General features: G+C 38.3%; 1 protein-coding gene across 4 annotated transcripts in view; it reads left to right on the forward strand.

The window, feature by feature from the left end:
* Window positions 1-14900, forward strand: part of ssbp3a (single stranded DNA binding protein 3a) — a 47795-nt gene that overhangs the window by 32191 nt on the left and 704 nt on the right. Inside the window, exons 5-17 of one of the 4 annotated variants that reach the window (XM_051698429.1) lie at window positions 7119-7208; window positions 9656-9730; window positions 11235-11294; window positions 11374-11428; window positions 11810-11883; window positions 12165-12226; window positions 13712-13760; window positions 13859-13894; window positions 13985-14042; window positions 14187-14257; window positions 14373-14442; window positions 14587-14615; window positions 14741-14842. In XM_051698429.1, the coding sequence (XP_051554389.1) occupies window positions 7119-7208; window positions 9656-9730; window positions 11235-11294; window positions 11374-11428; window positions 11810-11883; window positions 12165-12226; window positions 13712-13760; window positions 13859-13894; window positions 13985-14042; window positions 14187-14257; window positions 14373-14442; window positions 14587-14615; window positions 14741-14842 (831 nt within the window). Of the gene's footprint in view, window positions 1-7118; window positions 7209-9655; window positions 9731-11234; window positions 11295-11373; window positions 11429-11809; window positions 11884-12140; window positions 12227-13711; window positions 13761-13858; window positions 13895-13984; window positions 14043-14186; window positions 14258-14372; window positions 14443-14586; window positions 14616-14740; window positions 14843-14900 lie in introns of all 4 variants that reach the window. The other 3 variants (XM_051698428.1, XM_051698432.1, XM_051698431.1) reach the window with 3 other exon arrangements.

Genomic DNA, 14900 nt, shown 5'->3' on the forward strand with positions numbered 1-14900 from the left:
CCTGGAAATGTCCTTGAAAACTGTGCCATTAAAAGAGTGGGAACCCTGAGAGATTGTGTAATCCAAGTTCCTGGTATCACAATTGGTATGTGTACATTCCATGTCCATTAAATGGTCACAGTTTATGCTTCCTGTGCTATATACCACACAATTGTTACATCATTAATCCATAGCTATATTCTGTCTCATACTTCGAAGGTCACAGAACCCTAAGCCTGTGACATAATTGTGAGCTTTTCAAATAACCTTCAAACAAGCCACCAAGGCGATCAAGTACCTCTTAGCCCAGGATCAAATGAATATATTAGTTTTCATTCTCCCAGCCAGATGGATCTTTTGTGTACTGAGGTCACAGCAAGACCAGGATTGTCATTTAATGATGTCAGAACGTGAAGTGCAGCTCTGTCTGCCTCTGCTTGCAGGTCTGTGGTCTCAAGAGGCATCTAATGTGCAACTCCTGAACTTCATCACACCCATCTCAGATGAGAGGGGAATGTGAGCATGTAATGTTCTCGTTAGAGAGAACATTAAAAGGCGTTATCATCACTATCACAGTGCTGGTCACTGCACATACTTTGTAAGTATCACTTTAGTGGACCTCCACATACTCGGTGAGAATGACTGGAGGCAGGAAATGGAGGAAGCTTGGCTGTTGACTGGTTGTTGAAACTGATGGGTGGTGCCGGTAGGTGTGTACTGAGAATCCCACAGGGGCTTGTGATGGACTGATAAGAGAGATTAACACAGGAAGTGGGTTCTAGACAAGGGGAAGAAGAATGACCAAAACTGTGGTTCAGAAGATTTGTATGATTATTAGTCAGAAAATAGCTTTCAACCCTATGATGCATGAAATATTAAATCACAAAGGAAAACAATATTTTTGTATTTAAAAACGAGAATATATCATCCCCAAACCTTTTTCCCCTCCAAAATTATGTTTTGAGAGTGTTACACATCTGTCCACTACAGTAGAATGTAATGGAAAATATTTCAGATTTACTTGAAGTATCACAGATTTGGTAAGCCAAGTTGAATTCATGCCACCATAAATAAGAAAACACAATGACATATAAGGAGGACAGTCATAAGTCAAAAGTAATGACAAAGGTCAAAATTAATCACCCATAGTGGTTGGGATGTAACATCACATCCTAAATTGTTAAAAATAGACATAGACAAGTATACTGCAAGTAAGCCAGTTGATTTTCCTGAAGTGTAAACTCTGTGTCTCTAGCTGTGTTTCCATCCACATATTTGTATGCACATTTTTGGATATTGCTTAAAAATTCAAACTAAGATGCATAAAAACTAACACTAAGATTCAAATAAAATTTCCAAAATACTCATCAAAAAACGTATATGTTCACTTGAGGTGGCTACATTTTTATTAAATGATAAGAAATGCGCATAAACTATGATGGAAACATATTTACAGAATAAACTCCTATTGAATGTATTAGAAATACAAGACGCGCATCAAAAAAAGTAACGTGACTAAATAACTCATTCACTGGACTAACCAGCAGACCAATCATCAGATCTGAAATGTTGCTCATCCTAAAATATGGTGCAAAATCAGTCAAATACAAACTTGAACCGAAGAGCAGGTTTATTGACACTTTTAAAAAATATTTTATTGATCCGGACGGTAAAGTCATAAGGATGGAGGGACGCACACACATAGTGCTCCCAGAACTGTGTGATACGCTGTCGCTCCCAGACATGAGACACATGTTTTGTGTGCGTGTTCTTAACCACGAGTATTTTATTAATAAAAGAATCACAGTGGCTGCAATTTCTCCAGAAGTGACAATATTGTCTTTTGAACACGGGATGAAAACGCGGCTTTATTCACACATTGTTTTTGCCATATTATGACTTTGGCATAAATTCAGTTCACAACTTGGATGGAATTATAGCTTCTGTGGCACTTTCAAAACATTGTTCTGTTTGTTTAAGTATTCTGACTGTCAGAAGTAGCAATATTGATTCTACTAGTGCTGTAAGTTTGGGGCGGGACAATGTGTTTGCATGACATGACATGGGCTGGGTTCAGGAAACCTGTTTGAAAACAGTAATTTTTTCTGCAATTCCATTTAGTGCCACTTTTCTGGGTTTAACTACTTTCTCCTATCCCAGCTTAGTATGAAGAGACAACTATAAGCAAGCCACATGTAGGACTTTAACGCATCGCTCAAAACAACCAGAGGAATTTTTATAAAGTGTTTACAGTTTTTGAGAAAATGAACCTACAAATGGCTTACTTGTGGTTGTCTCTGCATATTAAGCTGGGATAGGACAAAGAATTGTAACACTGAATTTCATTAGGAATTAGGAAATGGATTTGGAAATGCATAATGTCTTTATTTCTAGACATTCAGATTAATGATAAAGAAGAACTACACAAATTTAAGAATTTTATATTTAGTTGTTCAGAGTCTGAAGATGTTGTCTACTTTTTGCCAGCATTGTCAATCTTCCCTGTCTGTCAGTCTGTCATTGTTATGACCAATTGGCTAGCATTCAGTTGACTGGCATTTTGGTGACCACTCAGTACTGTGTTAAAGGAATATTCTGGAATATACCCGTCCCTCCTTTTCTTTAAAAAAAGCAAAAATCTGGGTCACAGTGAGGCACTTACAATGTAGGTGAATGGGGCCAATCTGTGAATGTTAAAATACTCACTGATTCAAAAGTATAGCCACAAAACATAAACAATGCATGTGTTTACATTATTTTAGTGTGATAAAGTTGCTTACCACCTTAACTTGTAAAGTTATGTCCAATTTTACAACTTCGTTGCCATGACAACATAACGCCGTGAATCCTAAAATGACTATTTAAACAACTTTGCAGTTCAAATAATACACCAGTTTTAACTGCCGCAGTGTTTCCCACAGGATTTTGTGAGACTGTGGTGGGTGGACCTCGGTCCCTCTAGGGGGCATGTTCTCCCTGAAGAAATTTTTTACATTTTAAAGTTAAATGCATCAGTCTGGTGCACTTTGAGAGCAAAATTAAGAGGCTAGATCTATGAAGAACTTTGTGCTCTTGTAAACAATTTTGTGCTCTAGTAGTAATTTAATTATAAAGACATTGGTTGTAGAGATATGAATGGTGATAACACGGCTAAAAGTCACACCGACAAAGCATGGTAAACGAGATGGAGTTAAAACAGTAGTGTTACTTCAACTTGATTAGTTAACATTACAAAGAGTCTAATGTTACATGATGAGCCAACTTGCTCCTCAGATGCTGAAAATAGTTACGTTGTCAGAGCCGCTGGTAATAATTGTTACATTAGATAATTAAACGTTAGCTAGCTAGATATAACGTTACATATGTTATATATTGTTTTTCACGACAAGCAGCCAGATATGTCAGTCGACATAAGCGAGGAGACTGACAGCTAACGTCATGAGAGATGCTTTGCCGAAGCAATGGTGCAAAACAAAATGTTAGAGATCTTTTATGTTATTATGAGAAGTGTACAAATATTTTTGGTTCATTATGAAACTGTGGTGGGACAAATTAGACTGTGGCGGGCCGCAGTATAAAACGACACCCATTTTGTGTTATTCAGGCGAGTAGTTATTAATTAATTTGACAATTTGTTGTCAGCACGGAACGTCAAATGTATACCAAAATATTGATGTATTATTAATTGACTCAATAGCAGGCGTACAGTAATTTCCTCATCTATTTTCTTCTAAATAATATGGACCTAGTGTACATTTCAACATGTTCACATACTTTGAACTTTGATGCTACATTAATTTAATAAATACTTTGAATCCAAAAATTACATTGCTTGCTTTGCTTTTGTTTATTTATGAAACAAATTGTTAGCATTTTGGATGTGTACTCTCAGAACAACGCAGACACACCAACGCAGAACTATAAATGCAAACCAACGTGTTGGCCACTACGCAGAGCCTATACGCTGTAGGTCCGATGCAGAAGTATAAATCAGCCTATAGGAAATGCCCTGAATGATGTGCCTCTGGCCGATTTCAGGAATGTGAGGGGATTATGAAGTATTGATAAACTAGAGTTGCTAGAGCAATACATGTAAAGTGTTAAGAGAGTCCCATGTGAGGATGTACAGGAAGATTCTGTCAACACATAGTCTGTATGTTCTCCCAGATCAGAGCAGGTTGCTCTCTAAAGATATTAATTATCTCTACTGCTCATCATATAAAAGGCTGTTAATAATCTCAATAAATGCTACAGTACATGCCGAGTGACTCCAGCCAGGTCTCCTAAGCAACCAAATTGGCCCAGGTTGCTAGGGAGTTTAGAGTCACATGGGGTAACCTGCTCGTGGTCGCTATAATGTGGTTCGCTCTAGGTGGGGCACGTGGTGAGTTGTGTGTGGATGCCGCGGAGAATAGCGTGAAGCCTCCACACGCGCTTCAAGTCTCCATGGTAACACGCTCAACAAGCCATGTGATCAGATGCACAGGTTGACTGTCTCAGACGTGGAGGCAACTGAGATTCGTTCTCCGCCACCCAGATTGAGGCGAGTCACTACGCCACCACAAGGACTTAGAGCCCATTGGGAACTGGGCATTCCAAATTGGGGAGAAAAAGGGGAGAAAAAATATATATATAAATAAATAAATGCTACAGTATGACTTTCTTCTGTAGAACACAAAAGAAGATATTATGCAGAATGACAGCCTCAGTCACCATATACTTTCACTGTACGAAAAAGATGCAATGAAAGTAAATGTAAGACTAACATTCTGTCCAACATCTTGTTTTGTGTTCCACAGAAGAAACAAAGACAGGTTTGAAACAACATTTTGAGAACTACCCCTTTTAACAGTTCAAATTAAGATTCCTGGTGGAGTATAAAACATCTGTATCATGTAGAGCACAGTGGCAGACAATTTCATATGAATGTGTTATTTGAAGTGTTTGGAAAAATCTTCCACTATGTCCCCTGCCAATAGGAGCATCTGTATCAAGATGATCTGCTTAGAAGGATTTTAGTTTAAGATGTCATCTCACCTGTCTTAAGTCTCTTATTGTCTCTGACCTTTGTTGTAATCAGCTTTCATCTGTTGACCTACAGCCGCTGAAGTAAGAGTGCAGGAGATTGAACTTGAGAGACCGGCCAACTGTTCCCTCCTAGAGTTCTCTCAGTGAGAGACTGATAGAGAGTGATGACTGATGATGTATCTTTACACAGGGTTAATGCCACATTAATGCAGCTCTGCTTGACAGATGAGTTTCTTCTAAAGTTTTCTCTGCTTTTTTCAGTTTATTCTGGCTATGGACCGCCCACTTAGACAGGAACAAACCATTTGATAGACATGTAAAGCGACCAACCACAATTTTAGATTTAAAGACGTTTTAGGGGCGGGTAAATCTAAAATCAACATGACCTTGTTTCATGACTCCTGAAAATTGCATAGCAGCTTCATTGTAAAAAGACAGTTAAACTTTCGAAAAAATCGTAAGAACGTTTTTCAAAACCCTGCAAACAGTGCTGGTTGTGACATCATCACATCATTCTGCAGTAAATATGGCCAATTTATACCAGACCAGCTTCCAAGATGGTCAAAATCACAGTGACTGACTAGTTATTTATCTTCATAAATATTAGTCAAAAACTGTCTTCTTGCACAGTTTGAATGTTGACGTAATCTAACTAATCACTGGCACAGAGATAGACTCGCTATGCACTTGTCATTAAATTCACAGCTCACACATACAGTACCTTTGACAAGGCAGCTGTCTTCGGTTTTAGATACTAATGGAACACAGTATTGGTTCTACTGAGTGCTCTTGTGTATGGGTCCCTCTTTTTTTATGTGTCTATTAAATCGTTTGATAGTCTTCTATTTTTTGTGTCTGCATTCAACAACAGTACGCAAGCACAATATTCCCTGTGTTTTATACAGTTTTTAAAGCAGCATATTGCATTCAACATTGTGTGACTTGAAGAGTTAAGGGTTAATGATATTTCCTTATCCCCAATAATAGGATACAAACCAATATTTGACTTTATGACTGATCTTCAATATCAATCTTGTCTTACTGTGAATTAAGAGAAATTTCCCTCTTGAAAGAATAATAACATGAAACCCATAGAGAATTTAAAATTGTTATTTTTCATGAGAAGCTTGATAACATTGTGCAAACAGTATATGTTCACTCTACGACTGTCACGTAAGTCATATTATGCAAGTTATAACTACTTACATAAACATCTGGACTTATGTATGAATGGTATTATGGTTCTAGACACGTCTACAAACAACATAGAATGGCAGTGACAGCTAGCCAGCGCGCTCTCATCCATGTTCATTCATTTCTGGCTTTTTTCATTCATGGTCCAGGGCTTTTGTAGATCAGTGGTTAGATGGGCCGATCAGACACCTGCATTTTTTCACTTTTCTTAGTGCAAAGGACAAAATGGCACATTTACCTTTTAAAATGAATGCCAGGTGCTAAATCTACATCAAATTACAGTCCTTACCAGGAATATCCTGTAACATCTGTTGTTGTTTATGCTTGAGGACTAGCTTTTGGCTGTTGTCTTGGCCTAATTAATGAGGTACATCTGTGCAGGTTTTGGGGAGTGTTTGGGGGTGTTAACAATTAACATTAAAAAATAATTGGGGGTTATAGTTATGTTTCAAGTACCTTTATTAACTATGCCATTTTATGTTATGACATGGGTTTATTTTTTAGTTACCCTGGGTGCGATTAGTGTTCCTTTGAGTTACGTGTGATCCTGTTTGGTTGAAGTCTGCTCTATTGATTGTCAGTGCATGCCATCAGTGTGATCATTGTTGTTGATTAACGGCAGGAAAGTAATGACTCACTGGGGCTAGTCATTTCTATCCAGTCAACATCTACGCTATACTGCTTTTGGTATATGCGACAGAAGCGTGCATATTTTCATGTCAGCTAAAGTTCATTTGAGATGTGGGCTAAAAGTGGGGGTTTTACAGACATGGGCCTACTAATTACAGCCAATATCAGATGATTCAGATTCCATTTGTCCACAGTCAACCTTTAATGACTCATAAAATAAGCGTATGCATTGCAGCTCTGCTTAAAGATCTCCACTATCTAACATATGGTTCCTCCTTCCTTTACAGAGCGCCGCCGCAGCACAGAGTCCAGTCCTAGGCAGCATGCCCCCCGGGGATGGCATTCCAGGTGGCCCCATGTCCCCCGGATTCTTTCAGGTGGGTCACCCCTGTCTTCCTCTTCTTGTCCATCAGTCTTTAACCCCTTTCCATTACCCATCAAACACAATCTAAATAGAAATCCTCAGGTGCTCAGCCACGTGCCGGTGGTTCTAAGTCAGAGTACACAGAGGAGCCATTATGCCACTGCTTCTGGTCATCTGCCAAGCCCGGTGTCTGTGGGGAACCAGTCTGATTGTGACCATTAGCTGCTAATGGCAGGCAGGCTTGTGCACGCTCTCCGTTCTGAGAGCTGGGTTATTGTTACCCTGCTGAGCAGTGTTAAATGTGTTTGTGGGATGCACCTTCAGCAGCGGAGTTATCTTTATCACATGCAAATTTTCTGAGAGGGTGACTCATCAAAATGCCTAAATGAGTTCTTGGAAAAGATTTCTGGATGATAGGATGTTTATAATAACTTTGGTGGATGAAAGAGGCAAGAAAGCTTTTGGAGAAAATTCTCAGACTAGATGATGCCATAGCCCTCGGAGGACATTGTGGTAAACACAAGGCAAAGATTCTCAGATTCTGAGAGCTGTAGATGTATGGAACTGGTTTATCCCAGTTTTAAACCATGCATCAGTGCACGCAGGGAAACTTAAAACAGTTGAGTGCTTTTGTAGTTATTTGGACTACACTTAAAGCCAATTGCGCTCTAATGGTGACAAGGATGATAAATTGCTTTAAAAAAAAGACATTTAAGTAATTTAAAAATTTAAATATTTTTGCTGGATTTTATGCTATTTGTAAGGAATAGTTAATGACTGTCAATTAAATTATTAAAACATTAAATAATACTCAAATACTCATGTTGGGTGTGCATTAATTTGTCAATTATTCCACTTATATCACAGTTAAAGGAATGTTCTGTGTAAAATACAAGTTAAGTTCAATCAACAGCATTTGTGATATGTTGTTGATTACCAAAAAAATAGAAAAATAGATCCGATAGATTTTCATTAGATCTCTCATTTAATTAAAAAAAAGCAAAATTCACAGTTACAGTTAGGCACTGATAATGGAAGTCAGGGGCCAGTCCATAAACCTTAAACTCTACATTGTTTATTTTAGTGTGATAAAATCGTTTACAGGGTTTATCAGTGTTGCGGCATCAAGGCAATGAAGTTGTAATATTGGATAGAACTTTACACTGATGAGATTAGTAAATTATTTTATCACACTAAATCATGGTATCACGTATGATGTTTACATCTTGTGGCTATACTGTTGAAACACTGAGTATCATAGCATTTATGGACTGGCTCCCTTCACTTCCAATGTAAGTGCCAAATGTTTTTTTTTAATAAACAAGAGACGAGTTGAAAATATATTCTGTGGTAATCAACATTATGCTGCAAATGCTGTCTGTTGAACTTGTATTGAACATTCCTTTAACACATGTAAGTGTCTGTATAAAAGACTTTTATACTTTTTTCCCTAAAAGGCTATTGTGTGTAGCACTATTTCCTTATTCCATATATTAAGTATTTTTCATAAAGTAGTCCAAGCTGATGTTACTAGATCAGTCAGAAAGGGGCAAATTGATATGACACTAAACTGTGGTCAACAAACCAGGAACTGCTTAATAGTCGTGCAGTTACAGGAAATTAATCAACACCTTGGAATGTAACAATCAGAATTGAGTATTGAACAATACTGTATTATAAGCATACAGTATAACTTGAGACTGATAGCACTGTGAAATCGGCAACAGTAGGTGGAAAGTTCTGTGTGCTAACCTAAATTTGAATCACTGCCCCCAGTGGCCGAAGAAATAAGTGTTAACCGTAATGGGTTGAATAAATGGTTGAGGGTGAAATGTCCACAGAGTGGTGCCAAAATCGAGTTTTATTTAATTAAATTTTTTTTAAAAATGATGGAAACAAGAATGCATAATTTAATAAACCGCCAGTGGAGTAAAAATATTATTTTAGAGTGAAAATGCAACCTACAAATCGCGCTCACCATTGTTTAGCCTATGTGAACGCGTTAACTTCCTGGTTACCATGGGACCAGAACCCGCGAGGCTGCTTGTGTTACACATTGTCAGTAGTGCTAAAGGGAAATGTGTTCAAGCTTGAATTGATGCAAAAATCAGTTTGAATTTTGAAAAATTTGTCTGAATGATGTTGATATCAGTGTACCTGAAATGTCATGTCGATTTCCTGTGTGATCATGTTAGATGTATAGGATTTTAAACAAAGCCTCTTTATACCTGTATATAATGTGAGTCACTGATACCCTCTTTGAGTAGTGTTGAGCTCCACATCCACCTCAATCAAACATATTGTGAGCTTTTGCCTCTTGGCTCTGTTCTGTTAATCTGCACCTGTGGCTTTCACCTGTCCTGTCTTTGACTTTGCACTGTCTTTCTCTTGGCATTACTCTCTCTCTCTCTGTGTTGATTCTATGGCAACCTCCTGTTCCTCTCGCTGCCCTCTCTGCAGGGAGCACCTGGTTCCCAACCCTCCCCTCATGCTCAGCTACCTCCTAACTCTAACATGATGGCCGTGCATGGACAGGTAATCACACTCAGATAGATTTGACATTTTAAACCGATACCTCTAGACTAGTGGTTCCCAACCCTGTTCCTGGAGGCCCCCTAACACTACTCATTTTGGATATCTCCCTAATCAAACACACCTGATTCAACTCATCAGCTCGTTAGTGGAGACTCCAAGACCTGAATTGGATGTATCAGAAAAGGGAGATATACAAAATATTCAGTGTTGGGGGGCCTCCAGGAACAGGTTTGGGAACCACTGCTCTAGACCAGTGTTTCCCAACCACTGTAAAAGATTGTCAGGTGTGCTGTGGAAAATGATCAAATTCCACAAAATAAATAAATGCATGAAAAGAATAATTTCAGGGATCCAAACTCCTCACCTTTCTGAGAAATTCGCCATTTTGAAACCATAATCGGTTACTTTTGTGATTGTGAAGAGCAATGATTAATGTGCAAAAGTGACTGATATTTATACGCATTAAGGGTCTTTCACATGATTCGCGTCAGCGCTGCAGAATACATTGAAGTCTATGAAGTGACGCCACTTTACACCAAAGTGTTTTTCACACACACATTTTTGCTTCACCAATAATGAATTGGGGAGTACTAAGCAACAAGAAATATTTAAAAACTGTCCAAATTTGTGGAGACATTGAATGTCTCATAATTTCTTTTAATTTCAATATTACCTTATCGTTTACGAATATCAGAGACCCCAGTTATTGAACTAATTTAAATTCACCAAGAAAACGCTTAGACCTAAACATAAACGAGTCCTTTTATTACTTTCTGCTATCAAAGCAACTGCAAGCTTTTTTTTCTCTCTTCCAAATACATGTTTTCAATGTTTATTGTGCACACCTCCTGGTTTTTTACGTGGCAAACTCGTAAAATCGCCCCTCTTGACATGTGGAGGGCAATGTGGCGCTTGAACCTGGCATTGAACGGAGCGTTGACGCCTCGACTCAACTCATGTGAAATGCGCTTTACAATGATGAAAGAACGTTATTGAAACTCAAAATGATTATTATTTGTCTATTATTGTGGTCTTTTCTGATAAAAGCCATGCTCAGCAGTTTAAATAGGCTACTGTAGGAAAATGATACCATAGATCTGCTTTGTGTTTATAATTCTTATACTGAAGTCAGTAGATTTGTAGCCATGCAAGTTTTAATAAAGGAGAAGTTAAGGACGTTATTGAAACCCACTATTATTAGACTTTTATTGTTGTCTTTTTGGATGAAAAATAATGCTCAGACTTGAGGAAGACTATAGATCTGCTTTGTTGTTTTAATGCTTAAACACCATAGAATTTTTTCATCGTAAAAAGTGTGCCGTGGCAGATAAAAGGTTGGGAAACACTGCTCTAGACATTCCATTATGCTTCTGCTAAAAGATCTCTGTTTTCCTTCCTCCTCTCCCTGTAAGATTTTTTTTTTGGCTAAGTGCTGTTGAATTGCATTGTGGATTTGAGCATTTTATAGCAGTATGTCATTGACTGTCTCTTCCCTCATTTCTAGCCCTTTATGTCTCCGCGCTATGCTGGAGGACCTAGGCCACCCATCAGAATCGGTAACTCGGTATGTCCCACATTATAAAACACCTTTGTCCTGGTTGTTTCTTTCACATTTGCTGATTTATCAAACTCTGTTTCTTTAGGCTCCTGGTGGGCAACCTTTACCTCCAAATATGATGGACTCTACACGACCAACAAGTAAGAAAGGTTTAATGGGATCATTGTGAGATGAACTTTTCACCATTTTTAAGTCAAAGTTTCTCCCTTATTTAGCTTATTTTAATATAATAATTCAGGCCATCCAACCAGCCTAGCAACAAGTTAGAACAACCTAGCAACCACTTAGTAATGCACTGTCTGTCTTTACCTCCATATATGATGGACCCTACATGAACAACAAGTAAGAAAGGGTTCTAAATTCTAATTTACTTGCGTCAATACATGATCACTTTTGTCATCCCATTGACTCTCACTTTGAAGTGTAGTTGCTAATAGCGGATTTTCATTACTGAACTAAACAAAACCTGTCAGTGAGATCAAACCAAAAAATACTGAACTTTGAAATGATTATGTACTCAGGCCATCCAAACCTAGGTCCCATGCAGAGAATGCACGCTCCTCGAGGAATGGGCCCTATGGGACCAGGACTACAGGTCTGGATCTTAACTTGTCCTAAAGACTGTATTTCTCAACTGTCATTCAAACCATATTACCTTTGACCCAGAATCTATCTATGACCTTTGCTCACTATACTAATACTTCAAAAAAAAATTATTACATTTACAGTCTTTACCAGAGCATTCTTTCATAATCCTTTGTGTTTTCAGTCCGTTTTTCTCTAAACTAACCGTGCTTGTTTTCTCTTCTCTCTTATCTCATGGTGTCATCTCGGGGGTGCTTGGTATCTTAGTCTGATCCTTGGTTATCGTTACAGAACTATGGCGGAGGAATGAGACCTCCAAATTCCATTGGCCCGGGAATGCCAGGAGTGCACATGTAAGGCCTTTCACAACCTATTCAACATATAATATTCAATTCTTTATTTAATAGCATTAGCAGTTTTGACAGGAAAGATGACTCGCAATACTCAGTTGAGCGTTCTGATATGTGGATGTGCGGTTGTAGCTCCACTAGATGGCACCATTGACAAATCAGAATCGAGTTTTCCAGAGCGACATGCAATATTTTTAATTGCGAGTCAGTGGTCCAGGTTTATTCATTTGAAGAGTTTAAACATTTGGTTACACATTTATCAGTGTGACGCATATCCACCTGAGCCTTTTAACATGAGCACTGTACATCATTGTGTTGGCTTCCAAGACCACCAAGACCAAAATAATTAAGTGTAACTCCTACAACTTTCAAGCTACATCCATTAAAATTGGGACAAACCTTCAAACTGTTCTGACTCAGGTTACTATTACTTTTCTAACTGATCGGACTTAAAGCGGTCACACACCAGACGAGAAGCACCACGTTGCAGCTAGGACACGGCATATGTATCAAACACAGGGCACGTCGATGCGGTTCAGGTGGCAGACAGTACAGACAAAAGTTACCATGGTTTTTCCCTTATTCAAGAATGACAATGCTAGAGTAAATAATCTATGTCATTTGATAATGATTTGGGTCGAATTTAATAGAAAATATGTGAATTGCGCTCTGTGGTGCAGCAGAAATTTGAGCAGCCTCCAGAGTCGTAGCTGGGCGTACCTTCATTAAAAACAGTTGTTTCAAATTTTAGAATGTGCCGTGTCATCCGCAAGATGCATCCGGTGTGTGACCTCCTTTACGGTTTTCGCACGATGAACGATCAAATTCCATAGACTTGCATTGACGGAATGGGCCAAGATTCTTTCTTGGAATGTTCATGATTTCAAACTCCAACTGACAAAACAACTAAATTGAACACTAAGTAGCAATACGTAGCAACCAGTTAGAACAGCCTAGTAACCAGCTAAAACAATTTAGCAACACCTAGCAACCAACCAAACTTTTTAGCTATCAGCTAGAACATCCTAGCAGCCACTTAGTAATGCATTGTGTCTACAAGTTTGACTTTAAGGCCTGTATAAACTTTTAACTTCCCATTTTTAAACCTATTTTAAACAAGGCTTTGTGAAGCCAACATCAAAGTTTGTCATGACAAACTATACCTATCTAGTTGTCATTATAGGCCAATTTTATTATTTAAAGCTTCAGAACTTTTTGTAGTTCTCGTTCACCTTGACAAATCAAGAGTTAACTGTGAAAAAACACCTCAGAAATAAATCCTTTGATTCTGAAGCTTTATTTTAAAGGGGAAAAAAAGAGAAAATTAACAATTTGATGAGCACTTTGATTGCTCGTGAATACAGAGGTACAAACTAAACTGCTTGTCCTTGGTTTTATTTAGATTCTTGAACACTTCAGTCAGTCTGATTATGGACCAGAGATTTATTTGGTGTTAAAAAATAGAACTGGCTTTGTTTGTCTCTACAGGGGACCAGGAGCAGGCAGACCATGGCCTAATCCTAATAATGGAAACACAGTAAGAAATTAATGAAAAGCACTATAATCAAAACTTATTTTTAGGGTTTCTGACAAACGTGGCTAATAACTGTTTTAACTGGCCTTTTTGTTTCACAGATCCTATACTCCTCCTCATCCCCAGGGACTTATGTGGTAAGCCCCTAATTGACACTTGTTTGTGTTTTTTAATAATGAAATAAATCACCACCAATGTCTCAGTATGTTGTGTGTGTACTTCCACAGGGTCCTCCAGGAGGAGGTGGCTGTCCTCCAGGAACACCAATCATGCCAAGTCCAGCAGGTAAGGGCTCTGTCTAATTACTATATGATTCTTCATCTTTAGAATATAGTGCACGAGTCGAATGGACCACTTTTATGGTGCATAAAAGTAGAATAATAAGTGAAATAACCTTTTTAAAAGAGTATATGTGATTAATCATTACAGATTCCACCAACTCAGGTGAAAACCTCTATACATTGATGAACTCAGTACCACCAGGAGGGAACAGATCTAGTGTGAGTTACTCCACTTTACCGTGCTGTCTGTAACTATGATGAAGTATTGCGACACTCTGAATTAATCGTCTTTTTGATCTTTCACTGTTTCTGTTCTCATGTATTTGGGTTTTAGTTTCCTATGGGCCCAGGGTCAGATGGCCCAATGGGAGGATTGGAGCCTCATCACATGAATGGCTCATTAGGTACAACTCGATTCACCATAGCAACTACAAAATTATTTTAAACAATGTTCTTTACCATCCAAATTAGACAAACTGAATCCCATGTGATGTGAAGCTCTGCAAATTAGACTGAAAGTTGTCTAATTTTCTCTCTTTTTCTCACAGGCTCGGGTGACATAGATGGACTCCCAAAGGTATTATTAAACCTATCATTTCAGTTGAAATTATGTGTAAACTAGCAAAGCAAGTCTGCTCATGTTTGTACATGCCTCTGACTGAAAGATTAAAGACTGTGAGCTGTTTATTCTCTAAATGTCAGAATTCCCCAAATAATCTGAGTGGCATGAGTAACCCGTCAGGAACTCCAAGAGACGATAGTGAACTGAGTGGAAGCTTCCTCCACTCTTTCCAAAATGAAAATGTGAGACCCAAAACACACACACACGCAAAGATTGTTACATATGAAACAATAAATGAAA

Source organism: Myxocyprinus asiaticus, chromosome 5, assembly GCF_019703515.2.
Source record: "Myxocyprinus asiaticus isolate MX2 ecotype Aquarium Trade chromosome 5, UBuf_Myxa_2, whole genome shotgun sequence".
Taxonomy (NCBI): Eukaryota; Metazoa; Chordata; class Actinopteri; order Cypriniformes; family Catostomidae; genus Myxocyprinus; species Myxocyprinus asiaticus.